Genomic DNA, 22,579 nt, shown 5'->3' with positions numbered 1-22,579 from the left:
CGGCCATTGCAGCCATCTGGGGAGTGAGCTGGTGGATGGAGGACCACCTCTCTCTCTATGCCTCTGCCTCTCTGTAACTCCACCTTTCAAATGATAAATAAATAAATCTTTAAAAAATGCTTAAAATGGTAACTTTTATGCTGTATTTTTCAACATAAAGAAAGCACAAAGACGGAACCCATTCAACCCACTAACAGTAGAGAGGGGGCCGGGAGCTCTTCACCCCTTGGCAGCAGTGAACCTAAATAAACCAACAGGCACCTTCTAGCTCTCCTCTGGCAGGTGGGAAGCAGAAAAGCTACAATGTTTCTGTTAGGCTCCTTGGCGATTCACACCCTATTACACATTCGCCATTCCCATTTCATTCATCTTTATGTGAATATCAGCAATTTCTGGTTTGAGAAATCAACTGCCTGAGGCAATGGTGCAGCAAGAGGAAGGGGGGGGGGGGTAGGAAGGATGACTAGCACAGCAGGGACAACGGAGAGAATCCAAACTTCACAAGGACGCTCCTTTCCCGCTGCTCCCCACCCCCCCCCCCCCCCCCGCCTTCCTAAACCTCGCCCCTTTACAGGAGGCTGCTCCCCACCCCCCGCCTTCCTAAACCTCGCCCCTTTACAGGAGGCTGCTCCCCACCCCCCGCCTTCCTAAGCCTCGCCCCTTTACAGGAGGATACTAATGAAGACAGGAATGACACGAGGGTTCACCACGGCAAAGAGGAAATCTGTCCCAAGAGGCCACGCTGACCAAAGGACGACAGGTCCCCAAGGAGGGCCTCATCAATAGCTCTCCTGCAAGACAGACCTCGACCGTCCAACCTCGGTGACCTCGGCCACCTGGCTGGTCCTTCTGCAGCGTCCACTGTCCTGCCAGGTTGACTGGCAGAGACGCAGAGCAGGTTAAGTGTGGCTGCAGAGGAAGAGGGGCAATTATGAGAAAAATGGGTTTGCAATCCAGAGAACTTCTTCGACACTACACTGGGTGGGAGGAGCTGAGATTCACCACCATCAGGTGGATTTGCAAAAACACAAAGCACAGATGCTCTATTTGAAGATGAGACTTTGAAAACCAGTATGGGAAACAATTCGGCACCAACTGGAAAGCATGATGCCGAAGTAGACGCGAGCGTCCCAGGGGTTGAAGGGCGAAAGCCCTGCCACCGCAGGCATGAAATGTGGAACAGAGGTGGGAGGCGTTAAAGGTGCACTTTTACAGCAGCTCAAGGATAATAAAATCAGTGTTCCTCATCTGGGGATCAAGATTCCAGGAAATAGAAAGAGAGTCTACAGGACCAAGGGATCTTGGAGCTAGAAAGTGCCATTTTGCAGAAAAGGAAAGCGAAGCCCAAATACACACTGACCTATCCAAAGCCAAAGAACCGGTGGTGGGGCTGAGCTCAGTGCTCCCAGCTCATCATCTTTGTCCCCAAGTCCTGATCCCTAGTTCCCAGGCCAGTGTCTGGGGCCACAATCCACGACTCCTGGCTGGGACTACCACTCTGGTGTGGTGTGCCTCATCCCCAAATTCCAAATTCTACCCAGAAGTAGAGTACACCAGGGCAATAAATGAGTGAAAATAACCTGGGCTTGTTCGGCCATGGCAGCTCCGGTGGTCTCTGGTGATCTCCAGTGAGATCACGCAAGGCAATCTCCTGGGGCATAGCAAATAGACATGTTCAAGAGTTTTCCTGGTTGTTTAGAATAAATGATCTTAAACATGATCTAGAATGTTTCAACAGATTCATAAGTTAATATGCATATCATTTATACATGAATATTTTAATATATGCACTGAGGGGAATCTAAAAATACTTTTGCTCATGGGGTTTGTGGCCAGAAAGTTGAAAAGCATTGCCCCTAAACAGCACTGCTCTCTTAGATATTACTCCCTCTTCTGTCAACAGATTTTGTGGTCATAAAAATATTCGGCTTAGTGCCATATCCTCCAACCCATCTGTCCACAAACACTGGATTTCCAACATGGAGAACATAGGAAGCCACTCAGCTTCCTGAACAACCCACTTATACCCCAGGAACTGCCATACCAGTGCTTATTTGCAAGCTATAAAATTCTAGCCATATCCATCATGCTTGGAGAAATATGCTTTTTAATCATTAAATAATTTCTAAGTTAAAAGTCAGGTGTGTGCTGGTTTTGTAAAAAAACGTTTCAATTTAGAAAAAAAAGGAAGAGAAGCCTTTTGGCAAACATAGAAGGACATACTGTATTCAAAAATTAATAATAGTTCACAAAAAGAGGTGAATCAATATATTCCTACATCTTTGAAAGTAAGAAAATCAACTGTTCACAAGAGTTAGGAATATGAAAACCAAGGTCACTGCATACGTGAGACAGAGGATGACTTCATGGTTACAGGCTCTGAAAAAGCCTTCTTCCTACCTCTCTCCATATGTCTGAAAACCCATGAAAACACTTGGGTTGTTTTTTAATAGAAAATAACTCACAGGAAGTCTCTCAGCCCACACAGTAGAAGCATATCTCAGTTTCCTATTATTACAATAAAGAAATATCTGCTAGCTAGCTATTCTATTCGGATGTTCTCCACTGCGTGGGTAATCACTGTTTTACATATGAAGGAACCTTGGCTCAGGGCTTCCAGATTCACCCAGGAGTTAGGAAGGAGGCGGTGGCAGCTCCAGTATACACATCTAGTGTGCACACACGCAAGCGCGTACACACACTCTCAGAGCCCCTGAAGGAGATAGTTGTGAGGAGGCAGATGGACTCATAGGCAGTCAGGTCAGTCCCGGCTGGAATGAGGAAAAGGAGAGGAGGTAGTGACTCTGTGAGGAGTCAGGTGGGTTGACAGGCAGTCAGTAGAAATTGAGGGTGGAAAATGTCGCCCCTAAAAGTTATCTTTACCAAGGTCAGAAGTGCCTGCCTGCCCACTCCTTGAAAGCTTCCAATCGTATCAGGAGACCAGCAAGGGAGTGACGATTCCTACTGAGCTCCCAGTTTATTATAAAGTAAATTAGGCATCCCAGCCTTCTGATAGCTCTGATAAAGGTTTAAAATCAGGTTTTGTTCCCATCTTGTAACTGAATATCAAGCTGATAAGTTTTTATGCTTCCCCAAAATTGTGCTTAAAAACCCCAGTACCGCTGGCCTCTTTGGGATTTTTCCTCTCTTGGAAACTCCCCTCCATGTTGCTCTGGTTGGAGGTCTCTGACTCTAATAAATCTTGCTTTTAAATCTCTCTGCTTGTCCGCCTGGAAATTCTTCCACGTGAGACAAAGAACCGAGGTGGTTGTGTTCTCTCCACCACTGCTTTACCTGTAACAATTTTACCTTTCTGAGTTTTGGTTTATCATGAGAATAGAAAGGAGAATTTACCAATCACACCTTTCTGATGGTGTTTTGTCTTACCCTGAGCAAGCTGGACAATAGAGGACTATAAATCTGGCCTTTTGATGGCTTTTGTCCCCACGCTCTGACTGATGGTTAGCTGCTGTTCTGGTTTGTTTGTTTTTTTTTTTTTTAATCCCAAAATTGTGCGTTTTTAAAAAGACTTGACCATCACAGTTTCTTGGGCCTGCCTCTAGGGGAGCTCCCCCCTGGCTGCTGTGGGAGGCAGTTTCTGACTTAAGTAAATCTTGCTTTGCTCACTGCCTTGTCAGCATGGAAACTCTTCCTTCACTTGAGATGTAGCCAAGGTCACCTTTCCTCGCCACCACTGTAACCGTGACACGCCTGGTGTCTGGTGCGCTGGCACAATGAGTGTGTGGGGCTGGCATTGGCTGCCATGATGCAGCAAGGAACGTCAGCTCACAGCTTCTCACCAACAGAGGAAACTTCGTGAACAGTCTTCTGGCATTCAGGATGGCATAGAAGAAGACTGGAAGCCATCACTCCACACCAACAAGAAACCAAATGCAAAACTAACAACTCTTCTAAGATTCATTAGAGAACTGAGACCACAGGGTAAACCAGTGCCCCCCCCCCCCCCCGAATTAGAGACAGGCAGGCAAATACAGAGAATCACAACTTGCAGGAGCAGGAACCTCCACAGAACCAGCCCTGAGGTTGGAAAACCTAACCTGTGAGGCTCAGCGGGAAGGGACACAGCTGAGAGACTGAGAATGGCAGGGTCCCCATCCCCTCCTCTGTGCTCTGACATCTGGAAGCTCCAGCAGGGAGCGAGGGAAAAGACCAAACCCCAGCATCAGGAGCAACTGCCTGACCAGAGCCATCCCTACCGGGATCTCAACAGGGCCCAATCACCCTCTTGTCTTACCCATGGGGGCAGGGAGGGGAACGCTGAGAGGCACTTATGTGAAGGTCACAGCCAAGGGACACGGGCTCACCAACAGACTGAAACCTGATCACGGGACTACAGAACATGTCCTCTTCCTCAACAGCTGTCCACCACAAAGCATCGCCAAGGGCTTATGGCAACAGTTTCTTCCACTCATCACACCCTGTCCGGCTTTCAGAAATGAAATAAAACAGTTGCAACACATACTAAAAGGCAAAGGCACAGCTTGAAGAAGGAAGGAAACAATGATCAGAACCAGGGATTCAAGGCTGGAATGATCAGAGGACTTAAGACAGGTAGGTTACGACGCTGAGGGCTCTAATGGATACAGTAGACCAAATGCAAGAACAGATGGATGATGTAAGCGGACACATGGAAGCCTTACAAAGGAACCTAAGAGAAATACTAGAAATGGAAAATACTGTACCTTGGAGGAGCCCCTTAGGACACTAGACAGGGCTGAGAAGATTGTGGACTCGAGTTCATATCAACAGAAATCTCCCAAAGGGAAAAAAAGACAGAAAAAGAATTGGAACAGAATATTCAAGAACTGTGGGACAAGCACAAAAGTGTTAAGACATGTCCTGGGTATATTAGAAGGGAAGGAGAGAGGGGCCTGTGCTGTGGTTCACTTGGTTAATCTTCCACCTGCGGCACTGGCATCCCCTATGGGTGCTGGGTTCTAGTCCCAGTTGCTCCTCTTCCAATCCAGCTCTCTGCTGTGGAGCGGGAAGGCAGTGGAGGATGGCCCAGGTACTTGGGCCCCTGCACCCACATGGGAGACCAGGAGGAAGCACCTGGCTCCTGGCTTCGGATTGGCGTGGCACCAGCTGTAGTGGCCATTTGGGGGGTGAACCAACGGAGGGAAGACCTTTCTCTCTGTCTCTCTCTTTCACTGTCTAACTCTGCCTGTCAAAAAAAAAAAAAAAAAAAAAAAAAGAAGAAGGAAAGGAGAGAAAGGGAAGAATAGGAACATACATACACAACAATGACAACTCAGAAATTCCCCAGAATTCATGTCAGACAACAAACCATGGATGCGTATAGCACAGAGGATATCAGGTGAGTTAAGGGAAAACAAGACAAAACAAGAACCCAAACCAAAAAAAAAAGTATAGTAGGTATATTATATACAAACTGCAGAATCTCAAAGGAAAAGAAACACTTTGAAAGCAGCCAGAGGGAGAAATACCTTACAGACAGAGAAGCAAAGATGAGAATGATATCAAAGTTCTCCAAAGAAACCAGGCAAGCAAGGAGAAAGTGGAGCGAAATGTTTAAAGTTTTAAGAGAGAGACACACAAAGCAGCAGAATTCTGTAACCTGCAAAACTTGCCTTTGAAATGAAGGTAAAATAGACTTTCTCAAACAAACAAAAACTATGAGAATTCGTTGCCAGAAGAGAGAAGAAAAATGATCCTGGTCAAAAGATTCATGTCTACGTAATTAAAAGAGGAGCACTGGTGAAGAAGTAAGTAAAAGCAAAATGAAAAACATCTTTCTTATTCTTAGCTGACATAAGAAGTCACAGTTTGTCCAAAGTAACAATAAAGTAGTCCATGGTACATTCTTATACGTCATTTATATACAGGTGCTTGGGTATGCTTCTTTGTTAAGTGAAATGAATGACAGCAATGACACGGGGCCTGGAGGGAGGAATTCATACTGCCTTGTTGTTATGCCACATGTGCTACCTGAGATGCCACACAGTGTTATTTGAAAGTGACTTTGAATTCATTATAAATGTATATTATAAACTCTAGAGAAACCAGTAAAAATAGTTCAAAAAAAAAAAAAAAGCTTAAAGAGAAGAAAATCAGGATAATATAAAAGGCTCATTTGAAATCACAAAAGGCACAAAAAGCAAGGAAGACCAAAACAGGCACATATATCAAATCAATGAATAGGAAACAATAACAAATACAGTAGAAACTAAGACTACCAACACACACTGTGGCATCGATGATCTAAATACATCCACTAAAAGTTGAAGATTGAAAGAGTGGCTCAACAAACAACACCCAACATATATTTCCTACAAGACGCCCAGTGTAAGTATAGATTAAAAGTCAAGGAACAGAAGAAGATTCAACCTGTTAACACCAATCAAAAGAAAAGTAGAAATGGCTATATAAATCTCTGACACAGCAGATTTCAGAGTAAGGAAAGTTTTTAGGATAAAAAAGGAACACTACCTAACAATTGGGTCTAAGATGTAATTCTCAGTGTGTACATGCCCAACGACAGAATATCAAAATACGTGAGGCACAGCCTGACAGAACTGCAAGGAGAAACAGATGGATCCACTGTTCAGAGACTTCAACACCTCTCTATTAGAAATAGAACCAGCAGGCAGGAAGTCAGCAGGACAGAGCTAAACTCAACAGTGGCATCAACCAACTGAATAGAATCGACTCCTAAGGCCTGCTTTATCCAACAACAGAATATACATTCTTCTCAAGTTCACATGCAGTGTTCCCCAAGAGAGATCACACTCTGGGCTGCAAAACACACCTCAACAAATTTAAAGGAACAGAAATCATAAAATGTATGGTTTCAGATCAAGGAGGCAATAACAGAAACATAACTAAGAACTCCCAAAACACTGAAGATTAGAGACAAAATATTTCTTTCTTTTTTTTTTTTTTTGGACAGGCAGAGTGCAGAGTGGACAGTGAGAGAGAGAGACAGAGAGAAAGGTCTTCCTTTTGCCGTTGGTTCACCCTCCAATGGCCGCCGCGGTAGGCGCGCTGCGGCCGGCGCACCGCGCTGTTCCGATGGCAGGAGCCAGGTGCTTCTCCTGGTCTCCCATGGGGTGCAGGGCCCAAGCACTTGGGCCATCCTCCACTGCACTCCCTGGCCACAGCAGAGAGCTGGCCTGGAAGAGGGGCAACCGGGACAGGATCGGTGCCCTGACCGGGACTAGAACCCGGTGTGCCGGCGCTGCAAGGCGGAGAGACAAAATATTTCTAAGTAACACATTAAGTGAAGAGGAAATGCCCAGGGAAACTCAAAAAACATTGTGAATATGGAAATGAAAATTCAACTTATTGATATTTGTGGGATTCGATGAAAGTATTTGCAAGGGGAAAATTAAAAAATTGATTGTATACAGTAGAAAACAAGAAAGAGCTAAAATCAACAATCTAAGCCACTACCATAAGCAATTAGAAAAATAGAAAATTAAATCTAAAGTAAAGCAGAAGAAAAGAAATAACAAAAATTAGTGATGATGAAAAAGGAAACCAACAGAAAGAATCAACAAAAACAGGAGTTGGCTTTTTGAAAAGATAAATAAAATTGGGATTTCTCTAGCCAGGCTAAGTGAAAAATAGAGAAGTCACAAGTTGTTAATATGAGACATGAAGGAAGGGGCACCCACAGATCTCATGAACATTAAAAAGGTAACAGAGGACTAGTATGAATAACTCTGTACCCACAAATTCAGTAAGCTAGCTGAAATCCTTGAAAAATAATGCGTCAACACACACACAAGAACAACCTGAACAGACCCACATCTATTAATGAAATTGAACCAATAATGAAGAAGCTTCCCAAAGAGAAAGGACTGGCCCAGATGTGCTCACAGGTATACTCTATGAAACATTTAAGTAAGAAATTACACCAATTCTTTAGTCTCCTCCAGACGACAGAAGCAGAGGGAATGCTTCCTAACTCATTCTGTGGGAGCAGTATTACCCTAATGCCAAGAGACAAAGACAGTACCAGAAAAAAATAAAAATAAACAGAAATACAGACCAACATCTCTCATGAACACATGCAAAAATCCTTGACAAAATATTAGCAAATCAAATCTAACAATATACTAAAAATTAGACACCGTGACCAAGTGAAATTTATACTACTTATGTAAGGTCATTTCAACAAATGAAAACAAATTACTTTAATCCATCACATCAACAGGCTGAGGAAACATAATCATGTCAACAAATACAGAAAAAGCATTTGACAAGATTCAATACCCACTCAAGATTGAAACTCAGAACAAACTAAGAATACAATGGGAAAATGTCAATTTGATAAAGAACAATCCACCAAAAAACCTACCACTAACATCACATTTAATAGTGAGAAATTTAAAACTTTCCTGCTAAAATCAGAAATAAGGCAAAGACAGCCCCTGTTTGCAACACTATACTGGAAGTCTTAGCAAAGTACAAAGTCAAAACAATAAATAAGAGCTATACAGATTAGGAAGGAAGAAATAAAACTTTGTTAAAAGATGACATTACTGTTTCCATAAAATATATGAAAGAATCAACCAAAAAACTTCTGGGACTAATGAACAATTATAGCGAGATTGTAATACACAAGGTTAATACACAAAGGTCAATCATTTGGGGCTTGTGCTGTGGCATAGTAAGTTATGCCTCTGCCTGCATCCCATATGGGCACTGATTCATGTCCCGGCTGCTCCACTTCCAACCCAGTTCTTTCTTAATGGCCTGGGAAAGCAGTGGAAGATGTCCAATTGCTTGGGCCCCTACACCCACATGGGCACCCCAGAAGAGCTCTGGGCTCCTGGCTTCGAATTGGCTCAGCTCTAGCTGTGGTGGACATTTGGAGAATGAACCAGTGGATGGAAGACCTTTCTCTCTGTCTCACCCTCTCTCTGTCTCTGTCTGCCTGTAACTCTGCCTCTCAAAAAACACAAATACATCTTTTTTTTAAAAAAAGTCAATCACTTTACTACGCAGCAGGAATGAACAAAGTACAAAGTTGAAATAGGTATGTACAAATCTAAAAAAATATGTGGAGATTTATAAGATGAAATATACAAAATTCATGGGGCTGGCACTGTGGCACAGCATATGCCATCCATATGGATGTCGGTTTGTGTCCTGGGTGCACCACTTCTGATCCAGCTCCCTGCTAATGTGTTTGGGAAAGCAGCGGAAAGTGGCCCAAGTCTTCGGGCCCCTGCACCAACACGGGAGAACTGGAAGCAGCTCCTGGCTCCTGGCTTCAGCCTGGCCCAGCCCTGCCTGTTGCAGCCATTTGAGGAGTGAACAATAGACAGAGGATCTCTCTCCACCTCTGTCTCCGCCTCTCTCTCTATAACTCTGCCTTTCAAAAAAATAAATAAATCTTTAAAAAAAAAAAAAACTACAAAATTCTGATGAATGGTATCAAGGAAGAACTAAACAGAGAGCTGTTCCACGTTCATGGACATGTCAGACTCAAGAGGGCCATGATATCAGTCCTTCCCAGCTTGATCTACAGAGCCAATGCAATCCCCTGGGAGATCCCAGCAAGTTACTTGATGGCTATCAACAAACAAATTCTAAACTTTCTATGAAGCAGTGAAAGATTCTGAAGAGCCAACAGTATCTTAAAGGAGAAGGAAAAAGCCAGAGGATTGATACTCCCTGACTTCAAGGCTGATTATAAAGTTGTAGAGCCAAGATAGTGTGATATTGGCAAAAGAGACAGAAAGATGAACTGAACAGAACAGAGAACCCAGAAATGGACCCACATAAATATGGTCAACCAACCTTGGCAAAAAGAGCAAAGGCAACACAATGGAGAGAAGACAGTATTTTCAACAACACTTTCAACAAGCTGTGCTGTAACAACAGGACATCACATGTTGTGGGGGGTGGGGTGGGGAGAAAGAATCTCAATACAGACCCTATATCCACTACAAAAAAGAACTCTAAATGGATCACAGACCTAACTGTAAATCACAAAACTACAAACCTCCTAGAGAAAACACAGGAGAAAATCTAGGTGACCTTAGGTCCAGCAATGACTATTTAAAGACAAATACCAAAGGCATGATCCACAAGGAAAGAACTTAAGAGCTAGACTTCAATAAATAAAAAACTTCTGCTCTGGGAAGGACACTATCAACATAATGAAAAGAGAAGCCACAGACAGGGAGGAAATATTTGCAATAGTCTGGCCTGATATAGGACTGCTATCCTAAATATCCAAAGAGCACTTAAAAACCCAACAGTAAAGAAATACCCTATTTTTTTTTTTTTTTTTTTTTTTGGACAGGCAGAGTGGATAGTGAGAGAGACAGACAGAGAGGAAGGTCTTCCTTTTTGCCACTGGTTCACCCTCCAATGGCCGCTGCGGCCAGCGCATCTCACTGATCCGAAGCCAGGAGCCAGGTGCTTCTCCTGGTCTCCCATGCGGGTGCAGGGCCCAAGGACTTGGGCCATCCTCCACTGCCTTCCCGGCCCATAGCAGAGAGCTGGCCTGGAAGAGGGGCAACTGGGATAGAATCCGGCGCCCCAACTGGGACTAGAACCCGGTGTGCCGGCGCCACAAGGCGGAGAATTAGCCTGTTAAGCCACGGCGCCAGCCGGAAATAGCCTAATTTTAAAAAGAACAAAAGACCTGAACATCTCACCAAAGGAGATACAAAGATGACAAATACGTATATGAAAAGATATTCTCTGCCATGTCATTAGGAAATTTCAGAATAAAATAACAGTGAAACACCACTGTACACCTAGTAGAATGGTAAAAATCCAGAAAATACCAATGCTGGAGAGGCTTTGCAATGGGAGCTCTCAGTTCATTGCTGCTGGCAATGCAAAATGGCACAGCCACTCTGGAGGTGTCTGATAATCTCTTCCAAAACGTTCTCCCATGATCTGTACCAGCAGTCGTGTTCCTTGTTACTTAGGGAAATGAATCGAAAGCTATGTCCACACAAAAACCTGCACAGATACTCATGGCAGCTTTACTCATCACTGCCCCAAACTGGGAAACAACCAAGCTATCCATCAGTAGGTGAACATGGTATACCCAGACAATGGCGTATAATTCAACACTAGACAGAAAGTGATTTTTGAAGCCATGAAAAAGACACAGAGGAACCTCAAATGACTATTACTAGTTGAAAGGTATCGATGTTGAAAGACTGTACCCTGCATGACTCCATCTCTGTGACATTCTAACGAAGACAGGACAAAGGAGACAGTGAAAGCACTGAATGGTTGCAGGGGTTAAGGAGGAGGGCGGGACAAACAGGGGAAGCACAGCCAATCTTCTGGGCAGTAGTACTATTCTGAATGACACTATAATGATGGATACGTGTCACTACGCATTTGTCGAAATCCACAGTAGAATGAACCCTAATATAAACTCCGGGCTCTGGGTGATGACAATCTGTCAATATAGTTAATGGATTCTAATGAATGTACTATTCTGGTACAAGATAGAGATCACAGGAAAGGTTATACATGTGTAGGGGCAGGGGATGTATAGGAACTCTGCATCTCCCCCTCAGTGCTGCTTTCAAAGCCAAACTACTGTGGGAAAAAAAAGTCTATTAAAAACTTCACCAACTCTTGTATTTTCTATCTTTTGCTATTTTCTCTTTAAATGAGCCCTCAGCTTCTACTGGACTTTCAATTTTACCATCCACTGATGGGCCTGACAGAAGTCAGTCAATTAGCGCTCCAGGGCAAAGTCTCCAGCTGGCTTAGGAGATCCACTGCGTATCCCACAGGCCTCTTGTCCCAGGCACTACCTTCAGTTCACTCAAGATTATGCAGGCAAAGCAAGGTGACCCCCTGGCCCGGGGGCCCCGGCAGTACCTGGAGGGAGGGTCTCCATGCTCTGTGCTTTCTCTTCTCCATTGCTGTGATGAAGGTCTTTCTTTTTAATGGGGTCAATCTCATTCCAGTCCTCCTAGGGGGAACAGAGACACCAAATGAGTTGATTGCTTCTTTAAGCACACCTTCATTCACCAAGTCAATACATATTGAATCTGCCGATGCCAGGTGGCCCTGGGGAAGAAATGGTGAACAAGAGAGAGTTCTTAAGCACCCCACTCCTACCGGAGAACTTGTCAGAGTGTCGCGGTGGGAGAGGGGAAATAGTGTGGGAATACCAGTTTCTCAGGAAGTGTCTGCATTCCCCTCTCCATTTTATATCAGTTCAGCACTTTGCTAGGAAGCGAACACTGGGCTCCAAACACTCCCAGTGCTTTCAGGGTAAGGAAGTGAGACAGAGAAAGTGGATTACATGACTGACTAGGAGTTAAGCCATTAAAGCGAAGGTAGAGCTCGGGACACCTCAGCAGGTACATGGTCACCCAAGCACCAGATTCTCCAGATGGTCCCTCCTAAGCACCCCTCAGAAGCTGTAAATCAGGGCTTGCGCCGTGGCGCACTAGGTTAATCCTCTGCCTGCGGCGCTGGCATCCCATATGGGTGCGGGTTTTAGTCCCGGCTGCCCCTCTTCCAATCCAGCTCTCTGCTGTGGCCTGGGAAAGCAGTGGAAGATGGTCCAAGTGCTTGGGCCCCTGCAGCTGCATGGGAGACCTGGAAGAAGCACCTGGCTCCTGGCTTCGAATCGGCGCAGCTACGGCTGTTGTGGCCATCTGGGGAGTGAACCAATGGGAAAAAGACCTTTCTGTCTCTCCCTCTCACTGTAACTCTACCTCTCAAATAAATAAATAAAAATCTTTAAAAAAAAAAAAGAAGTTGTAAATTGGGGCCAGTGCTGTGGTATAGTGGGTAAAGCCACTGCCTGCAGTGCCAGCATCCCATATAGGCACTGGTTCGAGTCCTGGCTGCTCCATTTCCAATCCAGCTCTCTGCTATGGCCTGAGAAAGTAGTAGAAGATGGCCCAGTGCTTGCACCCCTGAACCACGTGGGAGACCTGGAAGAAGCTCCTGGTTCCTGACTCCAGATTGGCACAGCTCTGGCTGTGATGGCCATCTTGGGAGTGAACCAGCGGGTAGAAGACTTCCCCCTGCCCCCCCCAGCTTCTACCTCTCTGTAACTTTGCCTTTCAAATAAATAAATCAATCTTTAAAAAAAAAAAAAAAGTTGTAAATGCTTGGTTAGTTCCACTGACTACCACAGGACGGGGAATGGGCTTACTCTAATAGGGCTGACAACAGAACAGAGTTGCAAACTGAAGATTTAGTGTGAAACCAGAACTGATTTCTGTGACTATAGTAAGAAAGATTGCTGTACGGAACCCAAGTCAGAGATCTCTCACGGCTAGTTATTTTCCTAGCAGACTCCTGAGAGGCAGGCATCATCAACCAGCCACTGCCCAAGCAGATGCTACAGGGTGCTGTGCAGCGGTAATCCCTCCCTGCAGGGACACAGTCCACGCTCCACAGGCTTCTGCAGCCAGTACTCCTGTGGAGCAGCTCGGATTATGCACCGTGCAGAAGTTGGTCACAGGACACATTCTGGCTCTTTAAAATGCCAAGTGAGATCTGTGAGAAGGCTAGCCCCTAGAACCCGGGCCAAATGACATGGTTCCCCCCACCCCCAATGCAACGTGCTCTGCCAGTAACCTGCATACTGAACTCAAGAAGGACACTAGATGGACAGAAACTGTGCCTAAGCCTCCTTCCTGTCTCAGTCTTTCTTCCGATCGCTTCTGAGATGAAGCAGTACAGCCCGGCTCATCACACCAGGGCTACCATGGAAGCAGCAGGTGTGTGGTGAGCTGGTGAGGGAAACCAGTCTGTGCCTTGGGGGAGGGTACAAGCCCCACCCGCCCAGCACAGGACCTTTCACAGGCTGTCAGGCACTTGGATCACTGGGGATGGTCCTATCTCACTGTAATCGTTTTTTGCTCAAAAAAAAAAAAAAATCTTGAAAAGATAAGTAAACTTTGTTTTTGAGATTATTTGACTGTAAATAAACTTTCATTGATGGAGTAGTGTGGCAAGTATGGCAAATATACACCAGTAAGAGAATCTAACCCACCAATTGGTTTTATGATACAAGGAAACATGTGAGAACACTACATCGGCAAGTAATGAAGTTACCAGAATCACCGCGCGTAGACTTTTAATTAAGCTTTAGTTTTAACTTTGTAGCTTATTTACAACATCTTGTGGCTAATAATTACCCCAACTCCCTACAGGCAATTGGCCTCCTGCATACACTGGCTAATGGGTCAAACCATTTAACCTTGTACTTGAATTAAATCAAAAGCAAATGCTGCTGGTGGGGCCTGCAGCTCTAGTCTTGTTGTCTACATGTCAGAAGCCAGTCATTAGCTATAGCAATGACCAAATCAACATTTTTGGGAGGGTCAACCATCAGTGTTTTTGCAGAAAATGAACTTCTACTTCTTCCCATGAACAAGATTAATTAACACATAAGTAACGCTTCTTCAACCTCTCTGCCCCTCCCACTCAACTATGCCCTTTGTAAAACCAAGGTGTGAGGTGAAGTTGTGCCCACACAACCAGGGCACAGCAAAGCACCAAGCAGGTGAAGCAACACTGTGTCATTTATGAGTGCACCAAGCACTGCACCTAGGTGATTCCTCATCCTGCAGCAACCTTGGCATTTTATAATACCTGTCTCACAATGAGGACGCCTAACATCAGAGACGTTAGTGTGTCCAGAGTCACACAGCTGGTAAGAAGCTAAAGCTGATGACGATGGTGGCCTAGGGCTCAATTTAAATCAAGTTACATGAGCTTGGTTCTCAGACTGTCATGAAAACAGTTACCGTGTTAACTATGTATTCTCAGAGTAAGAGAGAGAAAGAGGAAGTAAAGGCGGAGCCATGGCAGCCACTGCGAACTGGTCACAGAGCACTCACAAGGAGCCACACTCCATCCCAAACACCACACACACAATCTGCTTCCTGTGACATAATTATTACCCTCATGTCATGCGTGAGGAAGCCCAGTCACTCAAAAGTTTAAGTAATATGAAGTCTGTAATGAGATAGGATCTGATCCCCAGGGGGTTCAGTGGAGTCCATGGTCTCAATCATTTGGCTACACTGTCTTTAGGTAAGATACTTTCCTTCTTCCTCAAACTAAAGAGCCAAAGTTGAATGACCTATTATCTATTCATTATTTATTAAAATATGTTTGGCCAACGGGAAAAATTCCTGAAAGACTTTCAGGATTGACTGGATTTGGTGCAGAGACAATACCCAGGGAATGACCTGCAGCTCACCCCCCAGAAGCTCATCTGTCCCATTCTCTCCTCCTCACCCCGACCCCAGTTCTGGGAGCACAGGGTGGGGGTGGGGGGTCAGGAAGCTCCTCTGCGAGCGGTATACACAGGACCTGGTACAAAGCCCAAGGAGATGCTGGCACAGCGCCAGACAGGTGGGGACAGGGATCGCAAAGGCGGCTGGGCACAGCACCCCAGCAGAGATGTGAGGGAGGCAAGGAGAGACGGGGGGGGGGGGGGGGGCGGAGGGGTGGCAGGTGTTCCAGATGGAGAGGACAAAAAGGTGGAAAACGGGAAGTCACGGGAAGTGGTGAGTGGTTTGAGATCTACGTTCTGTAAGTACCACTGGCTGCAGGTGGAGGCAGACTGGAGGGGGACAGAAAGAGGCCAGGAGATGGGGCTGGCAGAACACCATGGGGAGACAGTGAGCTGCATAGGTCCTGGTCCCGGCCATGAAGAGAGGAGGCGGGTCCAGCTGGTGGTGAATGGAGAGGGGCTGGTGGTGAATGGAGGAAGGAATCAGTTTCTGACCCCAGCACTTGGTCGACAGGAGGGATGGTCACCGAGAAGCACAGGGAAGTTCACTGTTTGGGCAGCGTAAGAAACAGCACCGCTAGGGGAAAAAGGGGAGTTTGGTGTGGGGATGTTGAAGACCCTACAGATACCAAGAAGAGGCAACTGCAGAAGGAAGGGCCCGCCCATCTGCAGGTCTGGAAAGGGTCGTGTCAATCAAGCTCCCGGGGAGCGTGACAGGGAAGGTGTGCGTGGACTGAGAACAGGGCCAGGCAGCAGAAGGACAGCGTAGAAGGCGCGGCCAGTAGAGGAGTGGAGACCGCATGGCCATGTCGGGAAGAGCCTTGGCCTTGAAACCAGAGCTTCAGAGTTCCCACCACAGCCTCATTGTGACAATGCAGCCTGCAAAAGCTGCCTAACTTCTCAAAAATCGAGGTCCCTGCATCCCTGGGGCGCAGGAACACTGCTAGCACTAGATCTTGTACATCATCATTTCACAAAAGTCTGGGATCCAAAAGGAAGCGAGGTCCTCGGAGGGCACCAGGCCTGTGACATCCCTGTTTCGAATCCTCATCGTGCCGAGTGTGGCTGCCCAAACACAAACACAGCTGAAGGAAAGCTCCGCGCCCACTCTTGCGTGGGAGCTTTTCGTCACAGCCTTCCCCCCCGCACATCCACATGCACTAGGAGATGCGCCCACACCAGCATGCAGCCCCGTTCAGGGATGGACGAAGAAGGCTCTCCCGCCCCGCGTCTACTGCTGGCCAGGCTGTGTAGCGGCTGACCCGTGCCTGTGCTTTCTCCCTTTGGAAGGGGAGGATGACACTGTGATAGGTGGGTCCCCTTTTCAGCGACAAGTGTGAACCAGGGAGATGAGAGGAGCAGCGAAGTGGCTTACGCTGGGTGGAAAGTGGCGGAGAACTCGAGGCCTGAGCTCCGGGAAGCCTGCTTGGGTTTGGACGCGGCCCCATCTCCGCTCTGTTTCTCTCTCCCTCCACGGATGGATGATGACATTGAATGCAGTGACTAACCCACTGCAGAAAAACGCACATGCACAGTGGAAGGCTCAGTGGTTCTGGCCGGAAGCGGGATCCCTACAGGTCTAGGAGCCCCTGCCAACCAGACCAAGGCACCTCAAGCTTAACTTTATCACTCACGGTTTACCAGGGTGCTGGACGACCTAAACTGGGTCCTGAGACTTTTTCTTCCCTTTGTAAAAGGCTTTTGGGCCACATAATGGAACCTGAATTCCCCTTATGGCGGCAGCTGTTTCTCACACACCTGAATCTGGTTGGCCTGCACAGCCTACACAGGTAAGAACGCAAACTGTGCATTCCACCCACATCACTCTTACAAACGCACACGACAGAAGCAGCCGGACTCTGCACCTGAAGCAAAAGTGGAGTCAGACCAGGCCCTGCGCGATACCAGACGGGAACTCCTAATGCAGCAATGCTACTAAGCCACCCTACGCCGAGAGCCCAGCAGCCAACACTCACCCTCTTCCTAAGCAGATAAAACAGCAATGAGGTTTGAATTAAATGACATTATTTTCAGAAAGAACAAATCCAATTGGCTAGTTTACTGAGTGGTTGGGGAAGTTAATTAAGTGTAAATGCAAGTTTAGTCATTAAAAGAACATTCCCAATTACATTCCCAAATATAATCTGTCTCTGTTCCAAAATAAGACAAAAAAAAAAAAAAAAAAAAAGAAGAAGAAGAAGAACTGAAGGAAGCCAGCCTGCTCTGCAGGGAGTGGCTGTGCTGAGCGGAGAAGAGCCAGGAAGCTGCAGGCAAGATGGCCGGATGGCAGAGGCGTGGCCCTGCTGGCTGGGAGAGGAGCCTCCCGGGCACGGGAAGACGACCATGAGCTGCCAAGGACGCTGTCTGGTGGAACCCCCCACTTCCCAGGTGAGGAGACGCATTTCAGCAGGGCTGTGTGACTTACACTGTTAACCTGTGCACAACCAACGAGCTCAGAACTCAGGCCTTTCTCTCACGCAGTTCCTGAGGGCCAGGAATCTGGCTGGTCTCTAGCGAGGCTGCTCAATACGTCAGCCATGGCTGCCACCATCCGAGGGTCTGCCTGGGGCTGGGGCTGTTTCCAGGAGGGGTCACTCACAGGGCCACTTCCTCACCACCGAGCTAGCCACACAGCGGCTTGGGTGTCCTCCCAACACAGCAGCCGGCTTCCCCCAGAGAGAGCAGTGAGACGCCACGATGCTGCTGACACACTGCGACTCCACCGCGGTCTATTCCTTACACATGGGTAGCCGTGGCCCCTCCATGCTCTCCAGGGAAATCAGATGCCACCTTTGAGAGGAGGATGGTCAGACCATTGGTGAGAATCTAGAATCTTCAAAAACCACGTCTACCAATGTCATAGGACAGTGGCAACAGTAAAGCCAGAATACCCCAAGGCAGATGGACACTGATGTACCCAGGCAGTTAATTCATATGCAGGAGTTGTGGGAGGATGGAGCCCAGGAACTAAGTCACAAGTCTGATCCATCCACGACCAATACAAAGATAAGGACCACCTAAGGTACTATTTTTGAGTTAGGAAATACCACCAAAATAAACATGGCAGCACTCATAAAACCAGATAACAAAGAGTAAATGTTATGCATATTGCTAAGTCATCCGAGGCTACACTCACTTCATTTAAATAGCTAACATCATATTTGTTAACAGAGATATAAAAATATTACTGCAGAAGAAAGAAAATAGGTTGTTTTTAATCTTCCCTTTACTGAAACGTATTTTGTCAAATTATTCCAGCTGACTGGACCATAAGCTCAGAGGCAGATTAAGATACCAAAAATACCACCTGAATGTTTGATTCCTTTTTCAATTGTATACTTTCCACTGTTACTTAATGACTGCTCAGTAACGAAAACATACAGTAATGACCAGTTTGGGGGGAAAAGCAAAGTTGCCAGATAGGTTAAAGACATGATCATTTATACTTTCAATTTATATTTCCACAGACCTGTCTTTTTAAGATTTATTTATTTGAAAGTCAGAGTTACAAAGAGAGAGAAAGAGAGAAAGAGAGAGAGAGAGAGAGAGAGGTGTCTTACATCCACTGTTTCACTCCCCAGTTGGCAGCAATGGCCAGAGCTGTGCTGACCCGAAGCCAGGAGCCAGGAGCTTCCTCCAGGTCTCCCACATCAGTGCAGGGGCCCAAGTCCTTGGGCCACTTCTACTGTTTTCCCAGGCCACAGCAGAGAGCTGGATCAGAAGTGGAGCAGCAGGGACTCGAATCAGCACCCATATGGGATGCTGGCACTTTAGGCAGTGGCTTAACCCGCAATGCCACAGCACCAGCCCTGAAATATTGTTTTATTTTAAAGATCTATTTATTGGGGCCAACACTGTGGTATAGCGGGTAAAGTGGCAGCTACAGTATTGGCATCCCATAGGGATGCCAGTTCAAGACCTAGCTGCTCCAGTCTGATCCAGCTCCCTGCTATGGCTTGGGAAAGCAGTAGAAGATGGCTCAAGTCCTTGGGCCCCTGCACCACATGGGAGGCCAGAAGAAATTCCTGGCTCCTGGCTTTGGATCAGTGCAGCTCCAGCCGTTGCGGCCATCTGGGGAGTGAACCATAGGGATGGAAGACCTCTTTCTTTTTCTTTTTTTCTTTTTTTTTTAAAGATTTCTTTATTTATTTGACAGGCAGAGTTACAGACAGTGAGAAAAAGAGAGAGAAAGGTCTTCCTTCCGATGGCTCACTCCCCAAATAGCTGCAACGGCCGGAGCTACACTGATCCAAAGCCAGGAGCCAGGTGCTTCCTCCTTGTCTCCCATGTGGGTGCAGGGCCCAAGCACTTGGGCCATCCTCCACTGCCTTCCCAGGCCACAGCAGAGAGCTGGACTGGAAGAGGAGCAACTGGAACTAGAACCCAGCGCCCATATGGGATGCTGATGCCACAGGCAGAGGATTAGCCTAGTGCGCCACGGCGCCGGCCCTGGAAGACCTCTTTCTCTCTCTCTCTCTGCAACTCTGCCTTTCAAATAAATAAATCTTTTTTAAAATCTATTTATCTTGTTGGGTGGCAGAGTGATGGGGGTGGCAGGGACAGACAGACTTTCTATCTGTTAGTTCACTCCCGAAACGGCTGCAGCAGCCAGGGCTGGGCCAGGCCAAAGCCAGGAGCCAGGAGCTCCTTCCCGGTCTCCCATGTGGGTAGCAGGGACCCAAGCACTTGGTCTTCTGCTGCTTTCCCGGGAGCATTACCAGGGAGCTGGACTGGAAGTGGAGCAGCCTGGTACTTGACACAGGATGCCGATGTCATCAGCAGTGGCGTAACTTGCTGTGCTACAACGCCCACTCTGCCACTTCTTAGGAGGTGAAAACATGTTGCCAAAGGAAGCCACTAGAAGACCCCTACCACACAGTTTACTGGAAGGCAACTTTTTAAGAGTACACTTAGCTTCTTGCTGAAGACCAGGACCTCCCACAGTCATGCATTTTCACTATAAATTGACACAGGACTAGGAGGAACCAGGACTACTTGCATTTCTAATTCTTGGGGCAGGTGTTCTACCAGGGTGGCTCAGAGGAATCATCTTTGGACCTTCTCACAAGTGGAGGAAGAACTGACTGATATACTGGGTCACTAAACTTTCACTTTAAAAATAGGGTGGTGAACCCTTAACAAACTGACAGATGTAATTTAAATTTTAAAGTATTTTTATTTACTTTAAAACTGGACAGATACAATGAGAGAGGGAGAAAACACACGTCTACTGATTCCCACATCTTCCCTCCGCCCCAAACACCAGCAACAGTCGGGACTGGGAGTAACACACCCACAGCAAGCCCTCAAAACCTTTCCGGGGCTAAGAACCAGAGACAGGAAGGTCCAAGAATCACTACGTGGGTAGAGCAGAGAGCGAGGAAACAAGCAAGGCCGAGCTTCCTGGCTTTCCCAAGGCCTAGTTGTGCCCCAGCCAGCTTACTCCTAAGCTCAGGGGATGGGGCCCAGGACTGGGGGTTTTCTAGGGTTTCCCGGGCAGAACCACTGGCCGTATCCCTGCACACACAGGTTCCCATTCATCACTCCAGCTTGGCTCTGAAAACTGTGCAGGTAGCTGAAATGGAAGGAGGGTATATTTCCATTGTGGGCTGGTTCACAGTCGAAGAGTGCTCTGCACGTAGGAATACGGCCTTGCTCACAAGTGAAAAAAAAAAGTTGCATTAATGAGAAAGGGCGCGGCTTCATTTATTTTATTGCGTGCTCTCAGAGAAAAGCAGGCTGGTGAGAAACAACAGGAGGCGGCTGGAAATTTGGGAGCTGTCACCCGCACTGACGTCAAGAACGACCACGGCATGGCCGCTAGTCCCTCCAGCACGGCGCTTTCCTAACATGCAGCGGGCCTGCAGGACCGTCCCGCACGCTCAGCCTGGACGCGCTCAGTCCACTGCCTTAACCTGGCTGAAGTCTTTCCACTTGGACCCCTATGGTCGCATCCAGAGGAGATGGCCATTAGCAACCCAGCCTGTAGCACCTGACACAGGACAAGAAAAGGTTTGCAAATACCAGGTCGGCACAGCCAATCAACGTTGCTCTCTCTCCACCGGCTCGGGCAATTGTGATGGTCTCTTTGAGCCTCAGTTTTCCAATGTGGAACACAGAAATTTAAAAAACAACCCTATTCTAGTCCCTGACATACCACAGCTGACAGGCGTTTCTTGAATTGTGAGGCAGGACACAAGTCGGATCCTAAGTCCTGCCCTGGGAACATTAAACCTGACTTCCTCCAGTTGCCTCCCCTGGAAACCAGCAAGGTCACGCACATGAACCTGTCAGCAGCTCAGCAGTGGGATGCGGGGACGTCACAGCAGGGAAAGAACTTGAGGGGCAGCCGCAGGGAGTCTGAGCCAACAACACTGTTACTGGCTCTTCAGTTAGAACACATGAATCCTACTAAGGCAAGATTTTAGTAAGAAGAAACTGGGTGTGGCATTTCTGAATTCCTGAATGTTGTGTAAATCAAACTGCTCTAGAAAAAAATTAAAATTAAAAAATTAGAAGTAGAAATTGTACTTATGGACATGGAAGTTCATCATATGAATAAAACACGCCTGGGCCAATGTCTGCCAACTTTAAGTCTTTCTAGGGTGCCTGTCCACTTCCTTTATTTATTTATTTATTTATGTGAAAGAGTTACACAGAGAAGAGAGAAGGAGAGAGAGAGAGAGAGAAGGGGAGAGAGAGAGAGAGAGAGAGAGAGAGAGAGGTTTTACATCTGCTGGTTCACTCCCGAATTGGCTGCAATGGCCAGAGCTGCACCGATCTGAAGCCGGGAGCCAGGAGCTTCCTCCAGGTCTCACGTGCGGGTGAAGGAGCCCAAGGACTCAGGCCATCTTTTACTGCTTTCCCAGGCCACAGCAGAGAGCCGGATCAGAAGTGGAGCAGCCAGGTCTCGAACCAGCACCCATATGGGATGCCGGCACTTCAGGCCAGGGCGTTAACCGGCTACGCTACAGCGCTGGCCCCAGTCTGTCCACTACTAATGGCAATTTTAACCCTCTGTATTCCCTCTCCCTTCAAGGGAGTGAAGGAGTAAGTCTCCTGTTAAAACCGATCTGCTGGAACCAATCTGCTAGGGCCGGCGCTGTGGCACAGCAGTACAGCGGGTTAAAACCCTGGCCTGCAGTGCTGGCATCCCATATAGGCACCAGTTCTAGTCCCAGCTGCTCCACTTCCAATCCAGCTCCCTACTAATGCACCTGGGAAAGCAGCAGAGGACGGCTCAAGTCCTTAGGCCCCTGCACCTACTTGGGAGATCCAGAGAAGATGCTGGCTTTGGACTGGCCCAGCTCCAGCCATTGCAGCCATTTGGGGAGT

The 22,579-nt window shown here is 47.0% G+C and overlaps 1 protein-coding gene across 1 annotated transcript in view; it reads right to left on the bottom strand.

The window, feature by feature from the left end:
• GALNT2 (polypeptide N-acetylgalactosaminyltransferase 2) overlaps nt 1-22,579 on the bottom strand; it is a 195,290-nt gene that overhangs the window by 75,086 nt on the left and 97,625 nt on the right. Inside the window, exon 2 of the mRNA XM_062210588.1 lies at nt 11,854-11,947. Within this exon, the coding sequence (XP_062066572.1) occupies nt 11,854-11,947 (94 nt within the window). The remainder of the gene's footprint in view (nt 1-11,853; nt 11,948-22,579) is intronic.

The sequence above is a fragment of the Lepus europaeus genome, chromosome 14 (assembly GCF_033115175.1).
Source record: "Lepus europaeus isolate LE1 chromosome 14, mLepTim1.pri, whole genome shotgun sequence".
Lineage (NCBI taxonomy): Eukaryota > Metazoa > Chordata > Mammalia > Lagomorpha > Leporidae > Lepus > Lepus europaeus.
This window is presented reverse-complemented; position numbering and strand designations above follow the sequence as displayed.